Source organism: Molossus molossus, unplaced genomic scaffold (genome assembly GCF_014108415.1).
Source record: "Molossus molossus isolate mMolMol1 unplaced genomic scaffold, mMolMol1.p scaffold_m16_p_19, whole genome shotgun sequence".
In the NCBI taxonomy this organism is placed as follows: domain Eukaryota; kingdom Metazoa; phylum Chordata; class Mammalia; order Chiroptera; family Molossidae; genus Molossus; species Molossus molossus.
The window spans coordinates 31928236-31952443 of NW_023425354.1; the positions used below are offsets into that span (position 1 = coordinate 31928236).

A 24208-nucleotide genomic window follows, 5' to 3' on the forward strand; every position below is an offset into this window, starting at 1 on the left:
TTTTTTTTCTCCCATATAAAATTTTAGAAACCTGGTATATATTTTACACACATCTCATTTCGGACTAGCCACATTTCAAGTATCACGTGTGACTGGTGTTACCGAATTAGACAGTGAAAATAAAGAGGTTAAAAGAAGTTAACAACCCCACTGGTGTGTCTCAGTGGTTGAGCACTGACGCATGCACCAAGAGGTCATCGGTTTGAATCCCATTCAGGGCATATACCCAGGTTGTGGGGCAAATCCCCAGTAGAGGGCAGGATGCAGGGGGCAAAAATCCATCGCTCATTCATTGTTTCTATTTCCCTCTCCTTTCCTCTCTCTCTAAAAACAATAAAAAACAAAAACCAAAAAACATTTTTTTAAAAAGTTAAACTGCAATCAATGCCTTATGACTTTTTCTTTAATGCTTTTATTAATTTTCTTTTAGAGAGAGAGAAACATCGATGTGAGAAACATCATTCGGCTGCCTCCTGCACAACCCCTACTGGGGATTGAGCCCGAAACCCGGGCATGTGCCCCAACCAGGAATCAAACTCAATATTTATGCTGAGAAATAAATACTTTACATGGAATAAACAGACTAAAAATAGCCTCACATCACTTTAGGTCATGTTTTGCTGTCAACTGAGTTTTGGTGTCAATTTTTTTGTCAGTTTTCAGAACTTCTCAGTTTTCAGAATCGTGGATAAGAGGAGTTGCTATACAAATTCAAGTCCCAACTTTGCACTTACTGAGACCTGTTTGATCACCTATGAAGAAAAGACCTAATTATTTTATAGGGTTGATATTAGATTCAAAATTTTTTAAAGAAATAGTTAATCATAAAATATAATACAAATATACCTTTGAATTGGCAGTTGTTTTCAAGTTTAAGAACTAATGTCACCTTTAAAAGTATAAAGATATTTCTGGAGTGTGCAGGATGCTGGGTGGGTTTCTGGATGGTTCTAGGGTTGGCCGTATTAGCATATAGCAGTAGGCTGGTTTCTGCTCTGAGAAATCATAGCATAGATCTGTGCATGGGGCAGTCCCCCAGCTTGGTTATAGCCTGCTCCCAACATCTTTCATCTTCCAACCTCAGCAATGAGGGCCAGGATCTCTAACACCTACCCCTCCCCTTTGAGAGTAACTATAGAGGAAGAAGTACAAGCAGAAAGAGACCAGTTCCTAGAGATTTATTATAACCTATATGCTGCTTCTTTGGCTGTTGCTCGACCACATATGCTCAAATACTCAAGAGAGCCCTGATGAGTGGCCCAAACACAGAGATTATAGCCAATTGGTAGGAAGTCGGAAGTCCTACCAGTCTACTCCTCTGCTATTCTGCCATCTGATGCAGTAACCATAGTCAAGTGCCTAGGAAAAAGAAATAAAGCATGAAGGAGGACCCTTAATTAAGAGCTTCGAGGAAAGATCTGAGATACCAGAGGACCTGGGTACACAGCCAGAGCTGGACAAAGGCCCAGGCCCTCGCTTGTCAGAATGACTGGAAGATAGCCACAGCTTCCTTCGTAGCTCTGCTGCGCAGAAGTTAATTACTTGTTGTATCTGCACTGTCAGAATCATCCTAGAAAAAATGAAAAAGAAAAAAGTACCTGTAAAGTATGGAAAGAAAGAACATTTTTGTTCACAAACTTTGTTCACATTCCCTTCTGCTCTCTAAGTTTTTCTTTTGTGATTTTCAATAACTTCTTGGGAGGCTAATACAGGATTTAAACTTAGGAAAATAAAATAAACCCCTAGTACTCAATAAATAGCACTGTCATGTATCATTTAGTCTCAGAATTTCAATTAATGCTGCTGCTCCTTACAAATGTAAATATAGTCAACAGGGCCAGATCTGCTGTAGGATGGAGAAGCAGAGGGAAAGATGGACATGAGGAATATCTTGCTGGAATTTTCTTTTTCTTTCTTTTTTTTATAAGCCAAAGTTTATTTAGAAAGTCACAGAGGTAGAAGTGAGCCGTAGAAGAAATGGGTTCAGGAAACAAGTTACAGAGGCAAAAGAAGGGCCCTAGAACTGGCTGGTTTGGTTCGATTTTGCTCAGTGGTTAGAGCATCGGCCCTCAGAGCAAAGGGTCATGTGTTCGATTCCCAATCAAGGGCACAATCAAGGGTTGCAGGTTTGATCCCCGGCCTCAGTTGGGGTTGTGCAGGAGGCATCAAATCGATGTGTCTCTCTCACATCAATGTTTCTCTCTCTTTCTCTCTCACTCCCTCCCTTCCACTCTATCTAAAAAATAAAAAAAAAATCAATGGAAAAATATTCTTGGGTGAGGATTAACAAAAAAAAAAGAAGGACCCTTGGAGCTTAGGAAAAAGAGAGAAAGGTAAAGATAATATGCCTGGGGTAAGAAAAAAATAATGGGAAAGGTGCAGGCATGCTCCCAAGAGAGACAGCACTTGCTGGGATTTTTAAAGCCTGGAGAAGAATAGTCACCCTCCTGTGTCAAATTCAAATTTAACTTAAAAAAATAAAATAAAATCTTGCTAACATGCACAGAGAACTGTGGACTGAAACAGGAGCTTTCTAGTATCTTTTTTTTTTAATCCTCACCTGAGGACATTCTTCCATTTTTGTTCAGATAGAGCGAGAGAGAGAGAGAGAGACAGCGACGTGAAAGGGACACATCGAGTGGCTGCCTCCTGCACAACCCCAACCGGGGCAGGGAACAAACTGCAACCGAGGTACCTGTCCTTAGCGGGAACCGAACCCGGGTCTCTCTGGACTGCGGGCTAACGCTCTAACCACTGAGCCAAACCTGCCAGGGCTCTAGTATCTTATTTTTAAGGGCAAAAAGGAAACTGAAGGGTTGAGGGGCAGGCTTTACTTACATCCAGATCATCCATGGCAGGGGGAGGTCTCTTGGTACTGACCTTCTTCAAAAGCTGGAGGGAAAAGAAAAATAGTTGCAAGAGAGAAGGGCAACCTGCATACTGATGGACCAGAGGAGAATGGTCCCAACCAGACAACTTCCCTATCTTTAAAGCCCCTAACGCATTAGTGGAATGGATTAGAGAAAAGTAAATTGATCCCCTTCTTAAAAGGAAATTAAATACACACATAGCATCCTTCTTACCAGTCCAGGTCAGGGTCTGCTAGTGTTTTTGCAACTTGAATAGTACTCAAATTCTGAAACCAAATAATTTGTTGAAAAATTGTGATTTTTTAAATGTGAATTTTATACTGCTTAGTTGGAGCATTCCATGAACTTTTCTGGCTCAAGAAAATACACACAAAAAAAGAAAGAGCGAGCCCTTTCTGATGTGGCTCAGTTGATTGAGGATGACCCCATGCACTGAGAGGTTGCCAGTTCAATTCCCAGTCAGGGCACATGCCTGAGGTTGCAGACTCGATCCCCAGTAGTGGGGTGTGCAGGACGCAGCTGATTAATGTTTCTCTCTCATCGTTTCTATCTCTCTCTCCCACTTCTTTCCTCTCTCTCTAAAATAATCAATAATAAATATTAAAAAAAGAAAAAGCAGAGGAGGAAGGGAGGGAGGGAGGGAGGGAGGGAGGGAGGGAGGGAGGGAGGGAGGGAGGGGAAGAGAAGAGAACAAAAAATTACAGAAAAGCAGGAAAGGTTTTTGCCAAACTTTTTCAGAATGCAGGCTCTATTCTATGAATAGTGAGTGAATCTATGTATACAATTTCACCAATAGAATATTCATTTCACCCATCCCTACTAAATAAACATTGCACAAAATATATAAAGAATATCAACACCACCCTGGCCGGTTTGGCTCAGCGGTTAGAGCATTGGCCCACGGACCAGCGAGTCCCAGGTTCGATTCCCGCTAAGGGCACGTACCTCGGCTGCAGTTGTCCCCAGCCCCAGTTGGTGTCGTGTGGGTGGCAACCAGTCGATGTGTCTCTCTCACGTCAATGTTTCTCTCTCTCTCTCTCCTTCTCTCTCTCTCTCTCCTGCTCTATCTGAAGATAAATGCAAAAAATGTCCTCGGGTGAGGGAAAAAAGAGAATATCAGCACCAATGAGCAGCAGATCTAAGGAGCTCATATATCTCTAGGCCTAGCCCTGATGACAATCCTCCAGAGAAATGTATACAGAGACACAGAGAATGGTCAAGATGGGCAGAAAATGGCATTACCTCTGCATAATGTTCCACCTGAGCCAGCTCCACCTCTTCATCCCCTTCCCAGTCTCTCCAGTTATCAAAGTCCACAGACAACCACACTGGCTGTAAGAGGAAGCACGAAGAGTCACAGGCCAGGGCGGTAGCAGAAGTAAATAGAAAAGTGTGGTTGTGTACATAGGAGCATGCTTGGTGAAGAAAGTCAATGGCAGTAGTCTTCCCAACAGCACCCCTTTGACTAACTAACCCCATCTCCAGACTACCATGTTATCAAGAGCCCATTAAACACAATGCCAGGATTTGTAGAGGATGAAAAAGCATAGAAAGTCTGCCCTCAAAGAGCAGATTGACTGGAAAGATAACACATACGGAAATATAACTGTGTCATAAAGTATCATAGATTCCACCAAGCAAGACAGGCCCATTTTCCAAGTTGCCACACTTAGAGAAAGAAGTTATTCACTAATTCATTTAACAGATATTTACTGAACTGATATTATGGGTCAGACTCTGAGATTGGCACTGCGATTATAAATATGTTTAATACATAGTCCCAGCCATCAAGAAGCAAATGGGGAAGGGAAATGTAAACAAATCATTACTATACAGTGTAAAGAGAGTGGTAGTAGGCTATGTAGGGGTTATTTTGGGAACCTAGGCATCCTGGAGTCACATGGCTTTGAAGGATGAACAGGGGTTAGGTGGGAGAAAGTGAAAGTGATGGAGGCTTTCCAGGAAGAAGGCACAGTTTGAGCAAAGGTATAAAACTGAGAAATTGCCTGGTGTGTACAAAATCACTGCAAGCAGTTTGCTGGGGCTGGAATGTGAAGTTTGAGGCAGAGAGTAATGGAATATAAGGCTGCAGGAAGAATAATAGCCGGGTCATGATCTTATATATCATGTTATAGTGTTTGGACTTCAACCTAAAGGGCAGAAGTTATGAGTTCAAATGCCTGAAAGCGTCAAGAAGATAATGAAAAGAAGTAAAGTGAGGTGGAACACATGCCTCATTTAATGTTCTAACTCTAAGCATCTGGGAATTTTAGACCAATGTGACTAAAATCTCCTTTTTTTTTTTTTTTGAGGGAAGCTAATAACCTGGATTTGTAGGTGAAATTTCCACATCTTCATATGTCAGCAACTAATTAAAAATTCTAAATATCAGTAATCAATAGGAATAACTTTTAACACTGTGAAGACTGCTAAAATAAATTTGAGAGCCAGATCAAACCAGCAGGCAGCCAATTTGCAACCTTTAGGAGAAAAGAAGCTACTGGAGGGTCTTAAGTAGGGGAGTGACAGGGTCAAAGATGTATTTTAAACAGACCATAATAGGAGCGATGCATTAGACAGATTGGGGGTGGAGCTGAAAATACACCACGAATCTCACCCATTGATGAATAAGGTCTGAATTAGGAAGAGATAAAGTAACAGATTCAATACCATCCAGGTAGTCAAATAGGCAGAACCTGGTAAGTGACTGAATGTTGGTGGGAAAAGGCGCAAGGGTGATTTCCCGACCTAACTTGGGTACCTGCATACACCGATAGAGAACACAGGAGAAAGAGCAAGCCCCTCCCTACCTTGATATCCTCCTTGGTGAGCCGGGGCCAGGCTACTTTCTCCTTCCATTTCCTCACAAAGCAAGTAATGGAGCGGCCAGAGCGCTTATCCTGGGAGTCCTGCCACACACAGAGCCTCATTCTTACAGTCTGGGGTTTAGAATGAATCTCCCATTTCCCAGGCAGCCTTCCCCTCGAAACCTTCCTGTCCCACTCCATCCTTACCTTGGAGTTCACCTTGGCATAGAACTCAATCTCATTGTACAACTCCACTCCATCGGCATTCCTGCAGCTAAGGAGACAATGCAGCTAAGGAGACAATGCAGCTAAGGAGACAATGCAGCTGAGGAGACTGAGAGGCTGAGTGTGGGGACTTTAGGAGAAAGGAAAGGTTCCGAGAAGCCGGGCTCTACAAAGAGGAGGCCATTACCTGAACACAATGCGGTGGTCTTCTATGAGCACCTGGACATCGGTGCTGTCCTCAACACAAAACTCCATGAACACATACTTGGGCCTGTCATACCACAGGGTCCGGGCATGCTGCCTGAAGAGGAGTTAAGGTGGGGCTTCATAGAGGTGGGATGGGGAAGACTGAGAGCATTTGGGAAAGATGGGAGGAGAGGAGAATATAGGAATATTTCATGCTACAGCCTTGTCAAAATGGAGCAAAAACAGAAGGACGTGGAATTGGAGTGATGAGAATGGGTGTAGGGAGTTATGGAGGCCACTGAGGTCACACTGCCCCGCACCACCCCACAGTTACAGAGACCTGGGGTCTGCAGTTCCCATGGGATCTCGCAGGATCTGGAGCGTCCAGGAAATGTGGGGCGCGGAATCTAAAGGGAGAAAGGCGGCCCGAAACGCTCACCGTGCCATGGCGGCTCCCGCAGCCCGGTGGCGTTCGGAGTCCGAGGCAGGGACCGCTATCTTTAGATCCCAGTGACGCCCCCAGCAGCTGCCTCTCCTTACATGGTCAGTGGAAGTTTTAGAGGCCGGAGAAACTTGGCCCTACAAACAAGAGAGCAGCACCCCGGAGAGACTGTGGGAAAGCATAATCCCAGCAGCCCGTCACCTCTCCGGGTCTCCAGATATGCACAGATTTAGGAAGAGACGACCCACCCTCTGGGCAAGGGCTACACTACACTAGATACACACGAATGACTTCTCCTCGGCTTCATTCACCTGTTTGTCCAACGCTTAGGACATTCTGTGCCTGATTCACAATAGGCGCTCAATAAAAAATCACTGGCCCACATTAAATCCCCGGGGAAGGCCCGCCCTCGGGGACGAACGAGCCCAGCCCACCCGCTTCTAAGGTTTCCCCGCCCGGCCGCCGTTGCCATGGTAGCAAGGGGGCGCCGCTGACGTGCGGCGGCGTTTCCGGGAAGATGGCGGCTGTCGAAGTAGCTGCCGAACCAGTAACGGTGGTGGCGACCGTTGGACCAAAAGCGAGGGACGAAGAGGAGGAAGAGGAGGAGTCACTGCCACCGTGCGGGGCGGTGCGCTGGGCCCCGGTGGGGGCAGTGGCAGAGGCCGGGCCTGGGGCGACAGCGTTCTCGGAAGAGGCGGCTGCGGAGGAACCCGGCGCAGCCCCAGGCTCCCCGCCCGACTCGCCCGGCCGGACACTGCGACGGCTGCGGGCTGAGCGACGGCGGCTGGACTCGGCGCTGCTCGCGCTGTCCTCGCACTTTGCACAGGTGCAGTTCCGCCTGCGCCAGGTGGTGCGCGGGGCGCCGGCGGAGCAGCAGCGCCTCCTGCGCGAGCTCGAGGACTTTGCCTTCCGCGGCTGCCCTCACGTCCTGGGTTACGGTGAGCCCGAGGACCCCGCCTGCGAAGACAGCGACGGCTTGCCGGGGGACCGGCCACGGTTGCGAGGCGAGGACCAGGTAGGCAGCTGGGGCCGGGCCCGAGGAACATGAGGATAGGAGGGGTTGGGTGGGTGGCGATGTGACAACGACGGGAGGTAGCAGTGGTGAGAAGCCGACCTGTCCAGGTGAGTACGCGAGCCCGAGACGCGAAGATTGAGACCGGTGTTCGAGGCCTGGGAACCTGTGGTGAGAGGTGCCCACCGAAGGTTCAGTGACGACGTGAAGGACAGACGAGCTTTGAGCAAAGAGTATTCAGAGGGCAACAGAGCAACCAGCCAAAGCAGTGTTCTTCCTCTCACCTTGCTATAACCTTATGTAGTACCTAAGTCCTCGCACATTTGCTGATAGAGTGCCCCGACCCTGGGGATTGAGAGAGTTGGCTGGTGAAGAGCAAGTGAATTGAAAATCATGGAAAATTAGACCTACTCTGTCTGTGCTTTCTTGGAATCTACAGAGTCTTTAATCTTTAGACTTGTCTGAGTGAGAGCTTTGGTATCTTAGTAATTAAAAGAAACACAACTGATTACATGAATTTATTTTTTTAACTTTTTTTTTTTTTTTTTTTACTGATTTTTAGAGAGAGAGAGAGGAAGGGAGCGGGAGAGGGAGAGGGAGATAGAAACATCGATGAATGAGAACATCAGTTGGCTGCCTCCTGCATGCCCTCAACTGGGGATATGGCTCACAACCTGAACATGTGCCCTGACCGGGTATGGAACCGGCAACCACTTGGTGCATGGGTCCAAGTTCAACCACTGAGCCACACTGGCCAGGCATTACATGAATTTTTTAATGCTAGTATTTTAAAACTCTATCCACACACACACACACACACACACACACACACAAACAAACTATTTAAAAAAAAAAAAAACTCTGGCCGGTTTGGATCAGCCATTGGAACATCGGCCTGTGGACCAGAGAGTTCCTGTTTCAGTTCCCGCTAGGGGAACGTACCAAAAAAAAAAAAAAAAAATTATAAAACTCCTTCCTCATCCTGCTTAATAACTAGGTATTTTAAATGAAGTTCCTTTGGTAACTGACAAGATTCATTCAATTTGCGGACCTCGAGAAGTTATAAGAGACTGTATACCACACCAAGGGAACGTTTCCTTAGTCTTTGAATCTCTGGAAGTGCACAGTTGTAGATAGGTGATGAAGAGACTCTCTTTTCTCCACCTTTTTATTCTTTTTGTTTAATCCTCACCTGAGGACATTTTTCCATTTATCTTTAGACAGATTAGGAGGGAGGGAGAGAGACACAAAGACTGCTTGCCTCCCGCATGACCCCAACCAGGGCCTGGGACTAACTGCAACTGAGGTACATGCCCTTGGCTGGAAACGAACCCGGGTCTCATTGCTCTAACCGCTGAGCCAAACCGGCCTGGGCTCCTCCTTTCTTTTTTAATCTTCACCCGAGGATATTTTTCTATTTTATCTTCAGATAGAGTGGGAGGGATAGAGAGAGAGAGAAACATCAATGTGAGAGGGACACATTGACCCTAACCAGAGCCGTGGATGAACTGAAATCAAACCCGCGACTCTTTGGTCTCCAGGCTGACACTCATCCAGGGCCACCTTTTTATCCTTAAAATTACAACCCACGTGTGGCTTTCTTCCCACTTAAATTAGTTTCAACCAGAAGACTTATCAGTAACAGATATTGAAATATTTTAATCTAAAGTGTTTCCAATGCAGTTCATTACAGTAGTTTCCACTTATCTGAGGGGAATACTTTCAAAGACCCCCCCCCAGTGGATGCCTGATACATTGCGTAGTATTAAACATATATACTATGTTTTTTCCTATATATACATGCCTATGATAGAATTTAATTTATAAATTAGACACAATGAGAGATTAACAACAATAACTAATAATAAAATAGAACATTCATAACGCTATACTGTAGTAAAAATTATATGAATGGCTTTGGGCTGTTAGTAAGTAAAATAAGAGTTACCTGAACACAAGCACTGCAGTACCTCAGCAGACAATTTGATAACCAAAACAGCTATCAAGTGACTAGTGGGTGGATAGTGGATTCAGCATGGATACCTAGATACTTTGGACAAAGGGATGATTCAGGCTCAAGATTTCGTAACACTATTCAGAACGGTGCAGTTTAAAACTTTCAAAATCTGCCCTGGCCGGTTTGACTTGGCAGTTGGAGCGATGACCTGTGGTCTGGAGAGACCTGGGTTCGGTTCCTGCTGGGGGCATGTGCCTTGGTTGCAGTTTGTCCCCGGCCCTGGTTGGGTTGTGCGGGTGGCGGCCACTCAATGTGTCCCTTTCATGTCGATGTTTCTCTCTCTCTCTCTCTTCCTCTCTTTCCCTCCCACTCTATCTGAACACAAAATGGAAAAGTGTCCTCAGGTGAGGATAAAAAAAAAAAAAACCAACTTCCAAATTCCTTATTTCTGGAATTTTCTATTTAATATTTTTGCCTCAGTTGACCACAAGTAACTGAAACTATGGAAAGCCACACCAGCAGAACTTACCAAACATTTTTTTTTTAAATACTAATACCTTCCCATCCCCTTTACTTAGTAGCTTTGAATTCCTTTTACTGCCCCGGTATCTGCGTTTATTCTTTTGATTTTGCAGCCCTCTTTGAATCTTAAAACAAACTGGGTATGAATTGTAAGGGCTTTCTCTACATTCTTACCTCCAGATTCTCTGCAGAAAATATTCAGGAGTTGATCTGTGGTAATTGGCCATGGAGGATGGCATGGCTAAATCCTGGGAGGCTGTCTTGGCTAAGATAAGTTGTCTCAATTCTAACTAGACCTTTGAGGAGGGGAAAAGCAGTCTTAACAAAAGGCCCCATTGTTTCCATATCCTATTTTTAATGAGAAACAAATACTTTCTTAAAACACATTTAATAAATTTCCCTGTATAAAATAATTTTTTTTACTGTTTTTGATTTTAGAGAGAGGGAGGGAGAGGGAGAGAAACATCTGTGTGAAAGAGAAATATCATTTTAGAGAGGAAGGGAGGGAAACATGGATCAGCTGCCTCCTGCACACCCCATACTGGGGAACGAGCCTGAACCCTGGGCATGTGCCCTGACAGGGAATCAAACCTGTGACCTTCTGATACATGGGACAATGCTCAACCAACTGAGCCATACCAGCCAGGACAATTCTTCTTTTTTTTTCTTTATTGAATTTAGAGAGAAAGTAAGGGAGAGGGAGAGCGAGAACGAGATAGACCCTGGCCAGTTTGGCTCAGCGGTTGGAGCATTGGCCTGCGATCCGGAGAGACCTGGGTTCGGTTCCCGCTAAAGGCATGTACCCCGGTTGCAGTTTGTCCCCTGCCCTGGTTGGATCATGTGGGTGGCAGCCACTTGATGTGTCCCTTTCTCTCTCGCTTTCACTCTATCTGAACAAAGAATGGAAAAATGTCCTGGGTGAGGATTAAAAAAAAAAAAGAAACATTGATGAGAGGGAACGTTGATTGGCCACCTCCTGCATGCCCCCCACAGGATGTCTGGCCCACAATCTGGGCACGTGCCCGGACTGGGAATTGAACCGGTGACCTCTTGGTGAATGGGTTGACGTTCAACCACTGAGCCACACCAGCCAGGTGCAATTATTCTTATGTTTGAGCTATCTTACAAATTCCGTATTTCAACTGCAATAATTGTAAATATTTTCTATTTTGCTAGTCATTGGCTTGGGAGGATTCTTGATGTGTCCTGAATTTTCCTTTTCTTGTGAAATAAACCTAAGTATTTTCTCATCTTAGAGTGAGCAGAAGAAATGGGAACATCTAAAAACCCAAAGGGAGAAGCAGAAGGAACTAATACTGCAGCTCAAAACCCAACTAGATGATCTGGAAACATTTGCCTACCAAGAGGGCAGTTATGATTCCCTGCCCCAGTCCTTGGTCTTGGAAAGACAGCGGGTAAGTAAATACCACCACTGCTTAAGGTTACCTTGTTCATTCCTGTCTTTAGTCTTTCCTAGCTTGTTTGCCTTGGGCCTTACTGAGAATCCCTTTGCTGGCCCAAATCAAAGGGAAATTTTTACTATTACATGGGTCAATATTTATTCACACATGCAAACACAAATTCCAAAGCTTTATAATATGATGATTGAGTTCTAGCTTTTTGTTGGTTATTATTAAGAATAATAATAGTTATATATAATAATAACTGTAATACTTTCTTTCATTTGATCATTAAAACAGTTCTATTTGGGTACATCATAGTATGTAAACTAGCTTTATTTCCCACCACCAGTTGATAAATATGCCAGGAATCCACAGTGACTTGAATGCTGTATTTATTTAAGCAACATCTGGGTAGACAGGTAAATCTTTTGGTAGAAATACAGCTACAACCTCCCCTACATGTTTGTCTCTCCCTGTGATGTGGCTGTTTCTCTGGCTGGGCCGGAGTTATATTACCTAGATTTCATCCTAATATTGTCACTAGGATATTTTGACTATAATGTACCCTGATGTTTTGTAAAGATTTTTCTTTAGTTGCCTAGAGTAGGACAAGAGGGGATAAGAAGAAAAAGAAACTAGTATTTATTCTCTTGGAGACCTTGGGAAGCTATGTATGAGGGTTTTTTGGATCATCAGCCACTTTGGATTATTCGCACTGTTGGTCTCCTGAGTGAAAATTGCCAAGCCTGGTAGAACATTTGCAGTTAGAGGAGCCATTTCTATCAGACAAGTACGAAAAGTTCTTGTTATCACAGAGAAGTAAAGGGTCTATCCTTAAATTGATCAGCAATTGCACCATTTCTCTCACGAATTTGATAGTTCTCCGTGTCTTTGATTTCTGTTTAAGAGTAGGAGGTATACTAGTAAAGATTCTCCTTCTTCCTAACCCTCTCTCTGAAAATTTCAAAGGGTGTGCTCACTGCTTGTCTTGATAGGTGATCATAGATGAATTAATAAAGAAACTGGATATGAATCTGAATGAGGACATCAGTTCACTGTCCACCGAAGAGCTTCGGCAACGTGTGGATGCAGCTGTGGCTCAGATTGTAAACCCAGCCCGAGTGAAAGAACAGTTGGTTGAGCAGCTAAAAACTCAGATCCAAGACCTCGAGATGTTCATCAACTTCATCCAAGGTCAGAGGAGAGTGGACGGATGTTGTGATAATTATATGTACTGATAAGTACTACTACCTAAAGGTACCAATCTCGATGTACTATTTCAGAGGTTTGATCACTTAGTAAAGGAGCCAGCAAGGTAGAGTAGAAAGAACATGCATCTGCCCTGGCCGGTTTGGCTCAGCGGTTAGAGCGTCGGCCTGCGGTCCCGAGAGACCTGGGTTCGGTTCCCACTAAGGGCATGTACCTCGGTTGCAGTTTGTCCCCGGCCCTGGTTGGTCGTGCGGGTGGCAGCCACTCGATGTGTCCCTTCACGTCGATGTTTCTCTCTCTCTCTGTCCCTCTCTCCCCCTCCTACTCTACCTGAACAAAAAATGGAAAAAATGTCCTCGGATGAGGATAAAAAAAAAAAAAAAAAGAAAGAAAGAACATGCATCTATTTTAGAACCAGATTGCTAAAATCTCAGCTCTGCCATTTACTGGCTTCATGTCCTTGGGCAGGTTCCTGACCTCTTTAGTCTCACTCTCCTCACCCATAAAATGATTCATGCTTCCTTCAATTAGCAAATATGTATTGAGCCAACTACTATATGCCAGTCACTGGTCTACACAAGTAAATAAGATATATTTGTAAGTCTTGTCATATAGCACTAGTAGATATTCTCCCTTTAAAAATCTGCCAGTGGCTCAGTGGTTGAGCATCCACCCACATACCAAGAGGTCGCCGGTTTGATTCTCAGTCAGGGCACATACCCAGGCTGTGGGCCAGATCCCCAGTGTGGGGCGTGCAGGAGGCAGCCAATGGATGTTCTCTCTCATCGACGGTTCTGTCTCTCTTTCCCTCTTCCTTCCTCTCTCTCTAAAATAAATAAAGAAAAATTAAAAAAAAATTTTTTTTAAATCTGCCATCAAGGGGCTAAAGAAGTATCTTCTCTTTGTAACTTCTAATGATAGATGAAGTGGGAAGCCCATTTCAGACAGATAATGGACACTGTGAGTGCAAGGCCAGTGGGAAGACAGGAAATAGCTCCACCAGAACTGGCAGCAGCAAATTGCCTCCAGGAAACAATAAACGTAAGTACAGCTCCCATATTAGGCAAATCTATAGAGATGGAAAGTAGCTTAGTGGTTGTCCAGGGCTTGGGAGGTTGGGAAGAAGGGTAATGGGAAATGCTGATCATACAGGGTTTATTTCGGGGATGATGAATATACAATTCTGTGAATATACCAAAAACCACTGAATTGTACACTTTAAATTGGTGAATTGTATGGCATATGAAGTATAATTCAATATAGTTGTTATTAACAACAACAAAAAAACCGAAAGTCCAGTGGCATCCTTAACCTAAAGTAAGTCCAGTGACATCCTGGGTGGCTCTTGGCTTCGTTTGGAACCCATACATAGCTCAAAAGCAAGGCTTGATCTTAGCTTATGATTTGTTGAATGTAATTCTGTGCCATTATGGTCTAACTGATGAGTCACTGTGTTTTCTAAACAGCAAAGGCAGAAGATGTGAAGAAAGTTCGGGAGACGGGGCTGCGCCTGATGAGGCGAGCACTGGCAGTGCTCCAGATCTTTGCTGTTAGCCAGTTTGGTTGTGCCACAGGCCAGATCCCACAAACCCTGTGGCCAAGGGGCCAGGCTGACAGGGACTACTCTCCCTTACTGAAGAGGCTGGAGGTGTCAGTAGACAGAGTGAAGCAGCTAGCCTTAAGGCACCAGCCATACGACCACGTCATCACCTCTGCCAACCTCCAGGTCCTCTCTCTGGGAAGCAAAGACGAGCTGACGACAGCTGTGCGAAAGGAGCTGACAGTGGCCATGAGGGACTTGCTGGCCCATGGGTTGTATGCCTCCTCACCAGGGATGAGCCTTGTCATGGCTCCCATTGCTTGTTTGCTGCCAGCCTTCTCCTCGACCCCCGAGGCCATGCACCCCTGGGAACTCTTTGTAAAGTACTATCATGCTAAGAATGGCCGTGCTTATGTGGAATCCCCAGCCCGAAAGCTCTCCCAGTCCTTTGCCCTGCCTGTTATGGGAGGTACTGCTATGACCCCCAAGCAGAGTCTACTGACAGCCATCCATATGGTGCTGACGGAGCACGACCCTTTTAAGCGCAGTGCAGACTCAGAGTTGAAGGCCTTGGTGTGCATGGCACTGAATGAACAGCGTCTGGTGTCCTGGGTGAACCTTATCTGCAAGTCAGGGTCACTCATTGAGTGCCACTACCAGCCCTGGAGCTACATGGTTCACACAGGCTTCGAGAGTGCCCTCAACCTGCTCAGTCGCCTTAGCAGCCTCAAGTTCAGCCTCCCTGTAGACCTGGCTGTGCGCCAGCTCAAGAACATCAAAGATGCCTTTTGATGAGAGTGCCCTGGCCCTACCCTAGCACCTTATTCAGTAAAAATAGATGGTTAGTCTTCTAAGATAGGAGCAGAGAGTAGGAGGAAGGGTTAAAGATGTTTTCCCTAGCCAAATGACTGCAAAGTCTGTTTTCCCTGCCAGGTTGGCATCTCAGAAAGAAATTCTGGAGACCCTCTTATTTAAAAGTGTTTCCCTGGTGTGTAACTACAGTATACATGTTGCACATATGTTTGAGCCTATGTAAAAAATTAGTTATGGCACACAGTTAATACACCAACTCTTCATGCCAGGTCTAATTTTTAGAAAACCCAGGATTCTCTAACCATTCTGTTTATGGTAGTGAGTTGTTGGTCCTAGAATACATTCAACTTGAGGCTCCTGTTGGTTAAGTTGGGGGCTAAGGTCAGGGGAAGCTGTATATATTCCATAGCTGCCTCTAAAATTAGGAATGGGAATATTCTGAGAATAGCATTTCTAAGGGAGTTAACCACAAGTTAAGTTTAATAAGAGCCCTTTTTCATATAGAGGTAAGAACTGAAGTCTGTTGCTGACAAAGTGGTCCTCTTAGAGCACAATGTTTTTTTGTTTTTGGAGAGGGTTGTTTACAAGGAGTGACAACCATCATCTGGTACCAGGACACTGGAAAGGAACTTTTCCTCTGTGCACCTCCCAATGATATACTCAGACTTCTCAGAAGTAGATGTGTTAGAGGTATACTTCTCAAGAGAACCCTTGCCACTGAATCAGGTGTGGATAGAAAAACACATCGGTGACCAGCAGCAACTTCTTCCCGGACTGTGACTCCACTTGTCCTGGAGGCTGGATGATGGAAGAGGTCTGATCATGCGATAAGTACTACAGTGGGGGTGGGAACTATGGCAGATCGCTATTGAGCACTTCATTGTAAAACTGATTCTAGAATGGTCCTGTTTGGTCTTTAGTATTTTAGCCTTTTTAGTTTGTATGTCATTCAACCTGCATACTACAGGACTGACCAAAGATGGGCTAAGTGTATCACTTTCTAGAAAACCAAATGGGCTCCCAACTCTACTGATTCAACATTGTTTCTTGTATTAAATTGGCATCTGCACTTTATGTCTGCACTATTGCATAGTGCATTTTAACTTAATTTTTTCCAGAAATGTGTTATTTAAGATGCATTGTTGAGAATTCATTAAAATTAGTTCTGTGTGAAGCAGAATAAATGTGAAATGTGGGAAATTATGTGACTGTGGTTGCTAATAAAATCTAGTATTTTGTGTAGATTCCCTGTAAAGACCTTAGAGCCCCTTGGCTTTGATTTGTAAGTTTGTCTGGGCATTATCAGCCCATCTGAACCAGATCATTTCCTTGAGCTATGTCAGGCTCCTGGCCTTTCTGCCTCTTCTCTGACCTCTGCCCTGGATCAACTCAGCTTTAGTGGTAGTTTATCTTTCCCTGAACAAATGTCTTTCTCATCCCATCTCACCCAGGCCTGCAGTTCCGTCCCCACAGCAGATGTCACCACACCTGCCACTTTGGGGATTGTCACTTGTAAACCCATTTGTCTGGATATCATTTAGGGTGGGTAATAATGACTATAGCCATATGGCATAGCCCTGTATCAGCCCAGTATTATCTTTTTCTAATCCTTAAACTAATTTGTATTAAGGCTTTATGCTAGCATCATGGGAAGCATTTTTGTTTCTGTCATCCTAATTTAATTCTATTTGTAAGGCAAAACAAATCCTCATTTTATAGCTGAGGAAACTAAACTGCAGAAAGGTTAAATATTTTTTCCAGGTTTACATGATGAAAGAGCTGGGATTTGGACTCAGGTTGCCTGAATCCACACCCAATGGTCTTAGCTCATTGTATCATGCTGCTTCTAGAGCTATTGTTCCTCTCTCCCTTTTCCACTTCCTCACTCTACCATCACTTCAGGAAAGTAAAGGTGTCTTCCACATACCTGTGAAAAATTTCAGCCGCCAAAGGACTAGGCTGCAGGGAGATGGGCAGATAGCCATTGCTCTTATAAGTTCTTCATGAAACAAAGATGTGTAGAGATGGAGACAGAGTGACCCTCTTTGTCTCTGATAGTCCCGAGAGACAGTCCCATCAGCATCCCAGCAGTCAGATATCTTCAAGTCATTTATACCATCTGCATTATAACTGAAGACAGCTCTGCCCTTGGCTTGGGGTGAGGCAGACAGGACAAGGGAGGAGAGGAGGAACAGTCAACCCAGGTCTAAGGATATGCAAGTACAGAATGAAAAAGAGCCATGGATACCCCAGCTGGTGTGGCTCGGTGGTTGAGTGTCACCCATGCACCAAGAGTTCACCAGTTTGATTCCCAGTCAGGGCACATGCCCGGGTTGTTGGCCAAATCCCCAGTGGGGGGCATGCAGGAGGCAGCCAATCTATGTTCTCATCGGTGTTTCTATGTCTCTCTCCCTCTCCCTTCCTCTCTCTACAATCAATAAAGAACAACAACAACAAAAAAGATCTCTAAGGTGCTCTGTTGCTCTGCATTTATTCATTATTGAGTGCCTTCCTACTTCCTGGGCCAGGCTACATGCTGAGGAAAGGGATAAGAAAAGCATACCCCTGCCCTGGACAGTGTTGTGCAGAGGTAAGAGCATCAACCAATGTACCCCCATGTACCATAGGGTTGCAGTTTTGATTCCTGGTCAAGGGTGCGTACCTGGGTTGCAGGTTCAATCCCCAAAGTGGGGGCACATACAGGGGACAGCCAATCAATGTATCTCACATCGATGTTTCTCCCTCCCTTCCACTCTCTAAAAATCAATAGAAAATATATCCTTCAGGGAAGATGAACAAAAATGGAAAGAGAGAAAGGCATACTCCCTGCCTTCAAGGAACACACACCTAGCTTAGGAGATACCAAGCCAAATGAAGATGTGGGTAGCTTGTTAAAACAAATTGCTTAGTCCCATCCCCAGAATGTTTTTTTTCTTTATTGATTTAAGAGAGAGAGGAAGGGAGAGAAAGGGAGAAACATCAATGAGAGAGAACATTGATTGGCCGCCTCCTACATGCCCCACTGGGGATTTGGCCCACTACCTGGGCATGTGCCCTGTCTGGGAATCAAACCAGTGGCCTCTTGGTGCATGGGTCGACACTGAACCAGTGAGCCACACCAGCTGGGCCCCAGAATGTTTTATTCAGTCGCTCTGGAGTGGGGCCTGAGAATTTGCATCTCTAACTAGATCCCAGGTTTTGTTGCTACTACTGGTGTGGGGACCGCTCTTTGAGAACCACTGATCCAAACCAACTAAGAGATGTTCTATGATAAAGGTAAGTATGGACTGGATTGCTGAGGGCACACAGAGAAGGAAGAGAATAATTCTGCCTGGGAGAATTCTGAAGTGGCCTTGAAAGGATGGATAGGATTTTGCTTGGCTATAGTGAAGAATATAGACCCCAGGGTTCAGAACAGTTGGGCTTTTGAGTAGTTGAGCTGGATGGAACCCAAGGGGTACAGGAAGGGTATGGAGGAGTCAAGAACTTATTCTGAAGGAAAGGAGTGAGAGTTCAAACTTTGGTACAGAGAGCCAACAAAGTATTTCAAGCAGTTAAGTGGTAGACTTGAGAGTTGTGTTTAGAGAAGTTTCTCAAGATGTATACATCCTATGGTTCCCTCCAGGCCTGAACTGAAAACCCTTGGGTTGGACACGAATCTTTAATAAGCACTCCAAGCACTTCTGACCCATGCAAAGTTTGAGGAGGGACTGGAGAAGAAAAAGAACTGAGGCTGAATCAGTTAGGGAGCAAGTGGAAATGGAGAGAAAAAAAGACTTAAAATTCACAGACTTTAGTTACTAATTTGATTCAGAGAGTGTTTGTAAGGAAAGTTCGGGCAATTATAAGATTACATGGTTTGGTTTCTATTTTCCAAGGGAGTAACAGCAAAAGAGACAGAAACAGATAAGAAGACTAGGCGAAGACAATGGAAGTAAAATGGACAGGGTAGTGTATCACAGTGGGAACAACACTAGATTGGAAGTGGGGAGACCTCACTGTGTCACCAACTCTGTGACTTTGCTGCTGTTGAACTGTCATGTTTTAGAGGCCACACTAGATCTCTGAGGTCCCTTCCAACTCTAAAATGTCATATTACAAATTAAAGTAGAAAATATTTTAGTTGAATGTAGAAATATAAGTACATAATTAGGGTAATAAACCATTAGAATGGTGTTCTGAGCCTGCAGGTGTTGTGGCGCAAGAGTCAAAGAAAGACCACTAGAGAACTGAAGTCCACATAAGAGCCGTTTATTAGCCAGCCAGAGTCTGATTCTGAACACCCCTGTGACAGAGTCTTTGGAGATCAGCCTCAATATGCTTTATTACATGCTTTTTATACCTTACAGCAAAAGTTTAATGATATATGAAAATACGATCTTCTTGATATAATGCCCAGGGCTACAATAATGCTGTACAGAATTAGTTTGCCTTTCGGGTCCACCCAGGAACACCCAGTCTATTATCTCAGGTATTTCAAGGTACACTGGGTCACACTTAGCCCCGAACTGCACAAACACAATGCAAGCCTGATTCCTTGAGATTGTGGGGGTGGTCAAGTCTGACTCAAGACCTCAAGGCTCCATAGACTCTGTCAGACATGCAGCCAGCTCCCAAAATTTTCTTGGTTTAGGGAGTATTCCAATTTACTAAGGTTTTTTTGTTTTTGTTTTTGTTTTTTATCTCTATCTTGTTGATTAAATTCTTTACAAAACAGGTTCAGCTAGAGCACACACAGTGACTTTCCCAATCATCAATTATGGAGCTATAAACAAGTCAGCACAATAATTTTCTAATCATCAATTATGGGGTTATGAAGATGTCAGCACACAGGGAAAAACTGGTCCCTGGAGAACCTCAACAAGAGAATTGATGAAACCCTGATTTGTCCCACACCTTGCTCAAGACCAATCCTATAAATTTTTCAGTGTTCAGATGAGCAATAACTGTAGGATGGTTTCTCTTTCTTTTCAAATTGGAAGACACCTAAAGAACCATTTAGCCCTGGCCGGTTTGGCTCAGCGGTTAAAGTGTCGGCCTGCGGACCGAAGAGTCCTGGGTTCAGTTCCCACTAAGGGCACGTACCTCGGTTGCAGTTTGTCCCCATCCCGATTGAGGTCGTGTGGGTGGCAACCGGTCTATGTGTCTCTCTCACATCGATGTTTCTCTCTTTCTCTCTCTTCCCCCTTCCCTACCTCCTGTTCTACCTGAAGATAAATGCAAAAATGTCCTCAGGTGAGGGAAAAAAAAAGAGAACCATCTCAAACTGCTTCCATCCCAGCTGGTGTGGCTCAGTGGTTGAGTGTCGACCCATGCAACAAGAGGTCACTGGTTCTGTTCCTGGTCACGGCACATACGGCCAAATCCCCAGTGGGAGGCATGCAGGTGGCAGCCAATTGATGTTCTCTCTCATTCATGTTTCTCTCTCTCTCTCACTTCCTATCTCTCTAAAATCAATAAAGAAAAAAATAAAATAAAACCGCTTCCAGTGAGTGATGGAAAATAATTCAATTTGAGAACCAACTAGACTTGAGTTCAAAACTAAATATAAATCCCATCTATGCTACTGATCAGGCTCAACCTCAGGTAACATCCTCTCTGAATTTCAGTTTCCTCATGTCTAAAAGGGAAGAAAAGGGCCACGATGCAAAGTTGCGAGAATTAAATAGGCTGTCGACTTACCTAAAGTGCCTAGCACAGAGTAGGTGCTCAGTATGGTGACAGGGTAAACAGTATAGGCTCAGAAGGATGGCTTGAGTCTGTGTCCGAGCTCCACCACTAAACAGCTGTGGACTTTGAGCAAATTACTTAATTTCTCCAAGACGTAGTTTCTTCAACTGCAGAATGGAGATAACAGTACCTAGTGTTGTCAGGAGGAACGAATGATATAATGTAAATAGATTAACTCCACCAAACACAGGGTAAGCAGCTGCTTATCACCATCATCATCCTTCACTGCTTTTTCCAGTCTGTAATGTCTACATCATCACAACACTCTAAATGTTGGAGACAAGTATCCTTGCGCGATTGATGTCCGTCTCTCCCTCCTTACGAGTGGTCACTAAAACGTCCTATTTTGTTCCCTGACCATTCAAAGGCAAAAAAGTAAATTTCAAACTGTGTCCCCTCCTAGCGCCAGAAAAAGGAACTACAACCAACAGGCAGCGGAGCAGCTGAATCAAAAGGCGTCGAGCACTACAAACCTTCCTTAGTCTTCCATCCGTACTTGAAAGACAGCTCTCCTTGGCTTTTTTGTACTAATAAAGTTTGATTTGAATAAATAAGCAAGTCAAGGCCTGCTGCTTCCGCCAAAAGGTTCTTCCGCCAAGAGCTTCTACGCCATTAACCCGGACACTGAGCGCTTCGCAAAAGGGGGAAGTGCCGGAAGTAAGATCACCTCCCCGGGGTGAAAGGTTAGCGGAAGTACAGTTCTTTCCTTTCTGGTCTAAGCCCGGGTGGTTACCATCGGTGAGTAGAAGTCTGTGGAGGAGGGTCTCCCAATCCGCCGCCATCCGCGGCCAGGCGGTCGAGGTGTGGGGCGGTTCCGAGTACTTTCCATTCCTCGGACTCTGGCGGATCCTGTCCGGTGGGCAGGGCCCTCGGACGGCCCGGGGCAAGACGACAGTAAGCGCGGCTTAAAGTTCCGAGCCCCCAGCCTGGGCTTGCGAGTTTCTGAGCGGCCCCTCGTTCTTCTCTGAAGAAATGGGCAAGTTTATGAAACCCGGGAAGGTGGTGCTGGTCCTGGCCGGACGCTACTCCGGACGCAAAGCAGTCATCGTCAAGGTACCAGCCTCGCGAGCCTCGACGCCTGTTTCCCGGGAATCGGGCCGGTTTCGGAGGGCGGCAAGCTGGGGATTCAAGAACTAGTTTGGGACAAAAGCCATTGAGCATCGTAGGGATGGAGGTGAATGCATGAGGGTTTTTGGAGGAGGAAGGTGGGAAATAAACGAGTTGAATTGGGCACCTAACACAACGCGTCCTCTACCAAAGAGGCTTTAAATAATAATTGCCTCCGTTTATTGAAGGCTTGATTTGCGCCTGGCATACAGCCTTACAGGTGTTTTCATGTTAAATCCTTGCAGTAACCATAGAGGATTCCTTTCTGCTGCTAAGGTTTAGAGATGTTCACTATTTCACCAGAAGTCAAACAGGTAGTAAGTGCTGCAGCTGGGATTCTGTAAAAAGAGGAGAAATTGTTTCTACTCGAAGTGATCATTTAGCATATTTTCGCCCTTCACTACTTGTCTTCTCTGTACGTCTTTTAGCCTCTTTAAACGTCCCGAAACTGTGATCACGTACAGCACTGATTTTAGCTGTTTGGGGAACACTGGTACTCCTGGCTCCCCTTCCCCCGCCTACTTGAGACTGGCTTTTGGAGTTAGGCTGCCTCTTTTGGAATCCGGCCTCTACTCCTAAGAACCAGTGCTTGGCATATAGCAAGCACTTCATAAATGTTAACTGTTTTTATTTTTAAAATCTCTTACCTCCCAGGAGACTTTCCGGATTCTTCCTGGTGGGCATGACTATTGCCCTGACCCTTAATACTCTTTGTGCATCTAGCATAGCACATCGTGTCTGCTTTGTGTGGTTTTTGTTTTAAGGTGGTGGATCTCAGAGACCTGGGGGTGGAGGTAAACTTTCTATACATGCTTACAGACATCTAGCACAGGGCCTACATGGGCCCTAATTTGGTAACAAATGTATTTCTTGCTGGTGTAGAACATTGATGATGGCACCTCAGACCGCCCCTACAGCCATGCTCTGGTGGCTGGAATTGACCGCTATCCCCGCAAAGTGACAGCTGCCATGGGCAAGAAGAAAATTGCCAAGAGGTCAAAGATCAAGTCTTTTGTGAAAGTTTATAACTACAATCACCTCATGCCCACAAGGTGAGCATTTCTTTTCTTTTTTTTTTTGTGGTATGTGACCCTAGCGGGAACTAAACCCAAGACTCTGGTCCGCAGGCCGACGCTCAACCACTGAGCCAAACTGGCCAGGGCTCAAGGTGAGCATTTCAAGAATGGGTATAAGACTTATTTATTTTCCCCCTTTCTACCTTGCTGAATAAGAAGACAAGTTTGCAGCCATTCTAATGTTGGGGTAAAGGAAAAGACATCCTTTTCAATTTGTCACATATAAAGTGACCGTGGTTTCCAGCCTTGCCCTTTCATACATCTTGGAGCCATGTTCCTGTTGTTTTCTGTGATTTCCCTAACTTGGCCAAGCAAGATTGAAAAATCTCCTCCAATTTTGCTCTTTGTCTTTCTTACCTGGAAGTTCTAAATGTTAAGATTTTTTTTTTTTTTTTTTTCCTATTTGTTTCCATGAGATTGAGGCAGCTAGCCACCCGGCTTTTGCATTACCATAATGGTTCACCCTGCATAGGCAGAACTTGAACAATACTAAATACAGTGGCTCTAAATAGAAAGCTAGCCACCCACTGGGATCAAAGTAAAGTTCTAATACAGCGATGGTTCTTAGCTAGAAAATGAGTGTGGGAAACACTGAGAATGAAATATGAAGTTATCCAATAGCTTAAATCTATGTAAATGAGTTTGTTACCATTGGAGATGTCCAAACATTATCATCCAGGACTTGGGGCAGCTTTTGGTGATTGCTCCTGTGGAGCCATATCCTAGCACCACAGTGTCCCAGGAGGACTTGAGTATGTGAAGACCCGGGCAGCATATGGGCTGATCCTGCCTCCCCTCCGTTGTCCCCAGGTACTCTGTGGATATCCCCTTGGACAAAACTGTCGTCAACAAGGACGTCTTCAGAGACCCTGCTCTGAAACGCAAGGCCAGACGGGAGGCCAAGGTCAAGTTCGAAGAGAGGTGAGTTAGGCTTTGGTGGTGGATGTTGAGTTATGTGGTGTTAACTAATTCCCATGAAGGAAATTTTATCTCTCTGTTCCTCTTCTCATTGGTGTCTTTTTTCCCTTTCTAGGTACAAGACCGGCAAGAACAAATGGTTCTTCCAGAAGCTGCGCTTTTAGATCTTTTTTATTTCGATCATTAAAAGTCCAAAAAAGATCCTTGTGTCTGCCTGTTGCATGTATTACTACTACTATTATTATTATTTTTTAATCCTCAGTCGAGGATATTTTTCCATTTTTGTTTAGATAAGAGTGGGAGGGAGGGAGAGAGAAAGAAACATCAATGCGGGAGAGACACATCAACTGGTTGCCTCCCGCACGACCTCAACCAGGGCTGCGGACGAACT

The 24208-nt window shown here is 44.8% G+C and overlaps 3 protein-coding genes across 4 annotated transcripts; 2 read left to right on the forward strand and 1 right to left on the reverse strand.

Annotated features, from left to right (window-relative positions):
* Positions 1 to 1071: 1071 nt before the first annotated feature.
* On the reverse strand, positions 1072 to 6909 carry LOC118634803 (putative protein PTGES3L). 2 transcript variants are annotated; one of them, XM_036269594.1, is made up of 8 exons: positions 6842 to 6909; positions 6528 to 6667; positions 6090 to 6203; positions 5885 to 5945; positions 5681 to 5779; positions 4113 to 4202; positions 2839 to 2892; positions 1072 to 1570 (listed from the first exon to the last, which is right to left on the reverse strand). In XM_036269594.1, the coding sequence occupies exons 2-8, from the start codon at positions 6533 to 6535 to the stop codon at positions 1535 to 1537; spliced, it is 462 nt and encodes a 153-aa protein (XP_036125487.1). In that variant the 5' UTR covers positions 6536 to 6667; positions 6842 to 6909; the 3' UTR covers positions 1072 to 1534. The 2 variants fall into 2 exon arrangements, with proteins under 2 accessions (XP_036125487.1, XP_036125486.1); XM_036269593.1 differs by having other exon boundaries at positions 5885 to 5951; positions 6842 to 6902.
* A 138-nt stretch (positions 6910 to 7047) lies between these two features.
* On the forward strand, positions 7048 to 16177 carry LOC118634794 (RUN domain-containing protein 1-like). The gene is made up of 5 exons (XM_036269579.1): positions 7048 to 7545; positions 11278 to 11436; positions 12420 to 12618; positions 13555 to 13674; positions 14100 to 16177. The coding sequence occupies exons 1-5, from the start codon at positions 7048 to 7050 to the stop codon at positions 14963 to 14965; spliced, it is 1842 nt and encodes a 613-aa protein (XP_036125472.1). The 3' UTR covers positions 14966 to 16177.
* A 5228-nt stretch (positions 16178 to 21405) lies between these two features.
* On the forward strand, positions 21406 to 24019 carry LOC118634804 (60S ribosomal protein L27). The gene is made up of 5 exons (XM_036269595.1): positions 21406 to 21454; positions 21687 to 21769; positions 22706 to 22875; positions 23710 to 23820; positions 23933 to 24019. The coding sequence occupies exons 2-5, from the start codon at positions 21689 to 21691 to the stop codon at positions 23979 to 23981; spliced, it is 411 nt and encodes a 136-aa protein (XP_036125488.1). The 5' UTR covers positions 21406 to 21454; positions 21687 to 21688; the 3' UTR covers positions 23982 to 24019.
* Positions 24020 to 24208: the final 189 nt, after the last annotated feature.